The sequence below is a fragment of the Centroberyx affinis genome, unplaced genomic scaffold, assembly GCF_046629955.1.
Source record: "Centroberyx affinis isolate AG114_WGS23_722 - 3 ecotype Tasmania unplaced genomic scaffold, CSIRO-AGI_Caff_v1 ptg003592l_1, whole genome shotgun sequence".
Lineage (NCBI taxonomy): Eukaryota > Metazoa > Chordata > Actinopteri > Beryciformes > Berycidae > Centroberyx > Centroberyx affinis.
In genome coordinates, this window is record NW_027281516.1 from 1 (window position 1) to 7534 (window position 7534).

The 7534-nt window shown below is 38.8% G+C and overlaps 1 protein-coding gene across 1 annotated transcript; it reads left to right on the forward strand.

Moving 5' to 3' along the window:
• Window positions 1–1239: 1239 nt before the first annotated feature.
• Window positions 1240–6944, forward strand: LOC139661718 (N-acylneuraminate cytidylyltransferase-like). The gene is made up of 4 exons (XM_071540273.1): window positions 1240–1336; window positions 3443–3614; window positions 3999–4164; window positions 6691–6944. The coding sequence occupies exons 1-4, from the start codon at window positions 1251–1253 to the stop codon at window positions 6903–6905; spliced, it is 639 nt and encodes a 212-aa protein (XP_071396374.1). The 5' UTR covers window positions 1240–1250; the 3' UTR covers window positions 6906–6944.
• Window positions 6945–7534: the final 590 nt, after the last annotated feature.

Here is a 7534-nt window from a genome sequence, read left to right on the forward strand (position 1 = left end):
TTCACACTATATAATCTATTTTCTACTGTTGTACAACATAAAACCAATTTCATAATTCAAATAAATGTATTCACTGCAGTTTCTCACCAAAGGCTACATATTACAGGCTTACACCTCAAACACATTTCAGTTGAGTTTGCAATACATTTGAATGGAGTTACTATGTTAGCTTTGTCAAATGCAAATTTTTCCAAAACAGAGCTTGAACGCGCCATAATGTAACTCAATACTACCTGGAATTCTATCGATTTCTAAGCATGACATGATACAATTCAACTTAAACTAAGTTATATCAATATCAAATCAAAAAGTTTCACCGTTACCTTAACAGTGGTTTTAAACAAAAAACGATGCATCTAACAATTATTTTGGTAATCGATTAATCTAATGATTATTTTCTTTGTTACATTAGTCATAACAAAATAAAAAATGAATCAAGCGGCTAAAAATTGAAAGCTTTATTGAGCTCTCAAGTCTTTGAGGAGCAGGTGTAGGATGCTGTCAAGACTTCTGCTAACTGAGGAGAAAATCATTTATACACCTTTGTTAGTAGGAAGACAGGAAGAAAAATAGTATACTTCATTGCACAATTGTATGTTATGATATAATAATATTGTCTTAGGTGTACAATACAGAAATGTATCAATGAATTCTTTCTTTAATTTAAAATTATAAAATACTCTTCACATTAATATTAATTTAGTGGCAAAGAAAATAGCAGCCTGTGGATTTATGGCTAAGTTTTTATGAAAAAGTTTTACTCGGAGATGAGAGCTATCTGCTATCTTCATCCTGTAAGGTTAATAGTTACCTAACCATAACTAGCCAGAGCGATCAGCACATAAGGTCTGTAGTCAAGTTACTCATCACTGATAGCCAGATAGCATAAATAACGTTACTCATCAACTATTATCAGTTTCAGAGTGGCTCTGGGATACTTTCGTTTTAAATGTTGTGCTATTGTGGATGTCCATTCTATTCTACAGAGGTTTTACTCTGCTGTATCATTGGCTTTAGAGCTGAAAAATTCCCAGACTTTGTTTTGAAACCTTTTAATGTCTCGCTGGTCCGGTTGTATTTTCCGTGGTATTTTTCAGCCATCTTCAGTTACCCCCATGTTTGTTGGTTTAATTTTGTGGTTTGCTTCCACTGTAGTCCAGCAGACGTTTAGGTATGCTGCTCTGTGTTTGTCACTTTTCTATTCTTATCTCCCCCTACTCTCACCATTCCACTCTCTCCAGGGTGGCAAGATGGCCTACTATGAGATGCTGCCAGAGTATAGTGTAGACATTGACGTTGACATCGACTGGCCTGTGGCAGAACAGAGGGTTCTCAGGTGAGACACACACACACAGCCAGCCTGAATTAGGACAACACGACAACTGTGTTACTGTTTGTGCTGACATTCATATTAATCCTACTCTTAATCCATGGAATACATTGTTCTCCAACAGATGTTCATTCATTTCCATTACTGTGCTGTCAGCTCACAATTTAGATTTGCCACTTAGAACTTTGCCAGATGCACTTGCCATCTCCTATCTCACCCCATCTCCTGTCTACATCCCATCTGGATGGCCATTGTTAATCAAAATACATAATTTGAGTTTTCATAGTACAAAATGTAATTCCTTTACATATACCATTATTACTGGGCTAGGTTGGAAAACCCACTATGGATACACGACATTGAGCATTATCATGATAAAGGGCTATATTTGAAAAGGCGATATAATCTATATCAATACAGATGAAATCAGTCAGGGATTGCCATTGCCATTTTTAGCACTTTAATTTGTTAACTTTCAACAATAAATATTTTAATTAACCAACACCAGGTAACAATAAATTCTAATAAACTATAACGCTGTCTAATAACAAACTATAAACAATTAAAAGGTGGAGTAAAGGGGGCATGTAGAGAGAGGCACTGAGCCTCTTGATGCCGTTCCACCGGCAATGGAAATGCTGCTGGGTGCTTGCACTACTGAAAAGGTCAGTAATTTTTGCGCATTTTGATGCCTGAGCTTCATGGGCCTTTATATTTTGTCCCTCAATTTCTCTGCCCCACCTTTTCGTTTTTGGAAAGATTCCTGCTGACGTGACGTGTCCAATGTAGATTTGGCTTTAACAGTTATTTTCACCAATACTATGGGTTGTTTTTCACTACTGATTGTTGAAATATATCCGAAAGAGCAAATATAGCTTGAGTCAGCTGGATTGACATTACTGTGTAGTACTATTATATATTATGACTTCTACTCATGCTATTATTACAACTACTACTGCTATTACTACTGCTACTACTGCTACTACTACTTCCCCTAATACTACATCTACTGCTAATGTAGGACTACGACTGCTGCTACTAGTAATCACCCAGCGGCCACCTAGTACCACCCTAGCAACCTCTGCTAATCACCTAGCAACCACCAGCTTCTTCTGGAGCTTTTTTTGGCACTTAGCTACTCTTATACCGTTTAAGCTGTTAATACCATTGAATGTTTAAAATGTTCATCAGATTAAGTTTGTGTTCTTCTATTCGAAATCCTGATGCTACTTTCTACTTTCTGAGTTATTTAAGTTATAAAACACATTTATAGAAATGAATGGAATGTTCAGATAAGCTAGAGCAGAGGTAGAGCTAGAGGTGGCTGATGGTGACATAATCTTAAAATATTAAATACATGCTGATCACTGTGCAATTTGCGGTTTGTTACAAATCAATCTAGCTTTTAATCTTTAAATCTGAAGCGAGCACACAAATTGTCCTTTGGAAATTTAGCCATCTCTCTCCTTATGTTCCTCTCCATTACTCCTGAGGGGGTTACTCTTTCAGTGGACACTCAACTCAACTCAATTTTATTTATATAGCACCTTTCATACAAGCATGCAGCCCAAAGTGCTTCACATAGCAAAATTACAACAATAAAACAATAAAATGTAAAAATAATAATAATAAACAACAGGGATAAAAGTCAAAACCAATGATCAGAACTTAAAAACTAAGGCTATAACATTACTCCAAATTAAAAGCCAGATTAAAAAGATAGGTCTTTAATTTCCTTTTAAAAATACAGAGAGAGCTTGCCATTCTAATATCCAGAGGCAGTGAGGTCCACAGTTTAGGGGCATAAAACGTCACTGATGGCATCTTCTTCACTGATGACACAATCTTTCTCTCCAATGTGCACTACATACAGGGGAACAGAGGGTCTGATTTGGATTTGAATGTTTATTTTGCTTGAGTGGGCTTCTGGCTCTGTACATTTTTCTCAGTTTTTCTGTTTCTGGTCTGTGTTTGCATGTACTGGTAGGTGAGAACAGGTGGTTTTATTAAGGTGCTGCAATGTATTTTTTTCCCACCTTTTAAGTGAGATATTTACAGAAAAAAAGAAAAAGCCTTTCTCTTTTTTCAGCCTATCTGTGCTTCTTTCCCTAGGTATGGTTACTTTGGCCAGGACAAGCCTGAGGTGGTTCGGCTGATGTTGTGTAATGTGTCTGGATGTTTAACGGATGGAAAGATCTTTGTTTCTGTATCCGGAGAGGAGATGCTGTCTGTCAATACCAGAGACACCACGGGCATCCGCATGCTGAAGAGAGAAGGAGTGGAGGTAGGGACTGTGCATGTTTTCAAACTCAAAACGACACAAGAATCTCATTCGCAGTACCAGTAAAAGCAAGAAATTTTACTAATTTTGCCAACAGAGCATTGTGAATGTGCATAGCAGTGGCAAGTGTCTCAACTTTTAGTTGACCTTTTGATCTCTGCACTTCTGTTCCGTATAGGTATTTAATTTTACCTTCTCCACTTTCTACATTATTTCCTGCTTTTTATGAGGTTTAAGGAATACATGGGCACATATCACATACCACTTGTTTGCCCAATTATCACTAACTTTTATTGGATGGTGGGGTAGGCTACCCCTCTGCTGACCTGCAATAGACTCAAATCATCCACTACCACAACACTACTGTCTCCTTGCTTGCTCCACCAGGTGGTGCTGTTGACCTCTAGTGAGGAACCCGTGAGCAAGGAATTGTCTGACAAATTGACCCAGAGAACGGGCTGCCAGGTCCAGCAGATGGGAGTGGAGCTGCTGGGAAACGTGAAGAAGATGATGGAAGAGAGGAAGCTGGAGTGGAAGGAGGTGGCCTACATGGGTAACGCTGCTGTACATTTGCTTGTTAGTGTGCTTGCAAAGCACACTGTTATTATCCTGCATACTTATCCTGCATACTTACTGTTTTTGTTAGGATTATTATGCTTCTTCTTCTTCTTCTTCTTCTTCTTCTTCTTCTTCTGCCCTAAAAGTATCTGGATCTCAGAAACCGTAAGAGCTACAGCAACCAAACTTGGCAGATAGATCCAAAGTCTCAGCCGCTACTCTGGCAACGAAACCCACGTCAATTGGCCTCATGGTGGTGCTATAACAAGCAACTTTACCTTTTGGCCTATAACTTCTGAACCGTAGGTCGTAGAATCAAAATTCTGGATTCCTTGGGCCATTCTGCATCTATCTGTATAGGCTACGCCCATTTCCGCCAGACTAGATTTTACGCCATTTTGAATTTTGTCTGAAATTCTTTTTTCACTACTCCTAGGCCGCTCATCAGATTGACACAAAACTTGGTGTGGAGTATCTTGGGACTGTCCTCTTTCAAACTTCTATTTGAATAATTGATTGCCCCAATGGATTGGCTTTTATCAACCAATAAACTTTTAACAAAACATGCCCTAACACAAAATTGTCCATAACTCCTTGACCATTCGTCTAATGAAGCTAAAATTTGAGGAGTGTTGCTTGAGCACGCCCACAAAAGCATTTGGAGTTCCATCACTAATGGGCGCTACAAATGCTAAAAGTTTATATCTCATAATTGACTGAATGGATTTTTATGAAACTTTGTACACGTTCTAGTTTTCCCCATAGAAATGAATGGCGGAATGTTCAGTCTGCAAGAGTGCGTAATGTAATCACAGTTGTGTAATATATGCATTTATCGATAGTTTTTGCGATATTTGCGATTAAATGCAAATGTTTTGCCCCATTCACTTACATGGGATTTTGCATAAAAGTAGCTGCAGCACACAAACTATAAGAGCTACAGTTCCCAAACTTGGCACATGGGTTCAAACTCTCCCCTTTTACTTAGGTCTAAAAAATTACACCAACTGACTTCATGGTGGCGCTATAGCAGCCCTATTTACATTTTGGTCCATAACTTTTGAACCATAGGTTGTAGAATCAAAATTATTTTTTTTGTCCCTGGATTCCTTGGGTCATTACGCATCTACCCATATAGGCCACGCCCATTTCCGTCTAACTAGATTTAGGATTAGGTTAACAGTTTTTTCACTACAGTTTTTACTACTACTATTGGCTTCCAAAGTTTGGTCAAATGTTGTGGGCGGGGCCTATTTTATAAAAATTGGCATAACTCATGAACGCATTATGCTATCTCAACCAAATTTGGTACAATTGTTCGCCTGTCATCTCTCAGCCAACATGTAAAACGTGGTGTCATTTCACCAATTGGGGGTGCTACAGCAACCTTTTACATTTTAAATGAACATAACTCTGTGAATGTAAACCGTAAAAACAAAATTCTTTTTTTCCTTGGATTCCATTTTGTCCCTAGCAACCACTGGTAACACCCTAGCAACCACTGGCAAAACCCTACCCACCACTTAGCAACACTCTAGCAAAGACCAATTAATTAAATGGCTGTTGCTTGGACAGCAAGCACACTTAAATTTTCTTCAGAAAATGTGGCCTTTTCTAGTTACATGTCAAAGGGGCAAAAGAATGGAGCGTCATCTTTAGATTATGGATCTTTATTTTAATCCATAATAAACCATGATAAAAAATATAATTAATTCATATTGACCAGTTGGGGCACCACCCCGTTAGCCTGGAAAACTACTGTTTGAAATCAAGTTGACTTCTGAAGGTATTCTGAACGTACATGAGTTCTTGTCGAGCTAAACATGTCTACACTGAAGAGCAAAAGGAGTAATTCACACACATTTTTTGACTAGACCCTACTAACACAAAAGACAAACAAAAGCGCAACAAAATAAATTCAGGAAATTACCAATTAGCGAGAGCCATGGATGATGGCAACAACTCAGCCATTTTTATATTAGAAGGATCCATTGCAATTAATAAAAATGATACTCAAGATTACCTACAAAGATGGGAGAAGTTTATTGAAGCGGAGGGTTGGTGAGGTGTGTTATTTATTTAACTCTCTCCATGGCTGTCTAGCTGCCACGGAAATCCAAGGTTAGGTTGTGGTGATTTCTTTGATGGCATGCCGTGTGTCCGGCAAGACCACGGAAATCCAAGAGTGCTTGATGACAGCATTACACATGGGCTGCGTATGAGTGGCTGATTACAGGGCCTGGGACAGCCAGAGAGACCAGATTTTTTTCTCAGAGCATTTGATTTATTAATAGCTGTCAGGATGTAAAAAGAATTTCAACAAAAACTACCAAAATGGTTCTAAAATAAATTGCCTATCCTAGATTTAATAAATGCTTTTTGGTTACTTTTCGTATTTGGTATTTTTCTATACGTATGTTTATTGGCTATACTAGTGAAAGCAAAGGAAATGAAATGACTGTTCTCTTTTCTGTTTGCTGTTTCTCTCTCATTCATCTTTTCCCCATTTCTCTCCAATTAGGTAATGATGAACAAGATGTTGCATGTCTAAACCTGGCAGGTTTGAGTGCAGTACCTCAAGATGCCCCAGTGATAGCAATCAATGCTGCAAAGTACACCTGCCACAGTCCTGGGGGAATGGGAGCTGTCAGGGAGTTCGCTGAACACATCCTACTTCTGAAAATGAAGGCAAAGTCTCAAATGGAACAGGACCGCATCAACCGACAGAACTTCTGATTTTAAATTACATTTTAAATGTAAACATCGCACAAAAAGTTTGGAACTTTGTGTTTGGTAGATTATTTCTCTGTTGTAACAATGCTTCTTGGCAATACATTTTATACCGTTGGAAAGCCTGTTTATTTCCCTTTTAAATGGTGCCTCATTTGTAAGGAACATGCATTTGTGGGATGAGCAGCACAGCTGAGTATGTGGGTTGCGCTCATGTAAAATTTGCCAAATCTTCTCTGCCAATGCCAAACAGCTTATTCTGCTGTTGCTATTGACTCTTGTTTGGTGTTGTTTGGTGGATTGGATGATTGAAGTCTATCAGTAACAAGGAAGAAACAAGACATATTGGCAATTTTACAATTTATTCATTTAACAAACAGTCAGGAGCCTCAGTAGCGTGTGGAAGAACCATACACAGCCACAACAGCCTGGCACCTCCTCCTCATGCTGGTCACCAGCCTGGTCACACACTGCTGTGGGATGGCATTCCACTCCTCAACCAGGATTTGTCGCAAGTCAGCCAACGTGGTTGTGTTGCACTCTAGCACGAACAGCACGCCCAAGCTGATCCCATAAGTGTTCAGTTGGGTTGAGGTCAGGACTGTTGGCAGGCCATTCCATTCTCTCTACTCCCA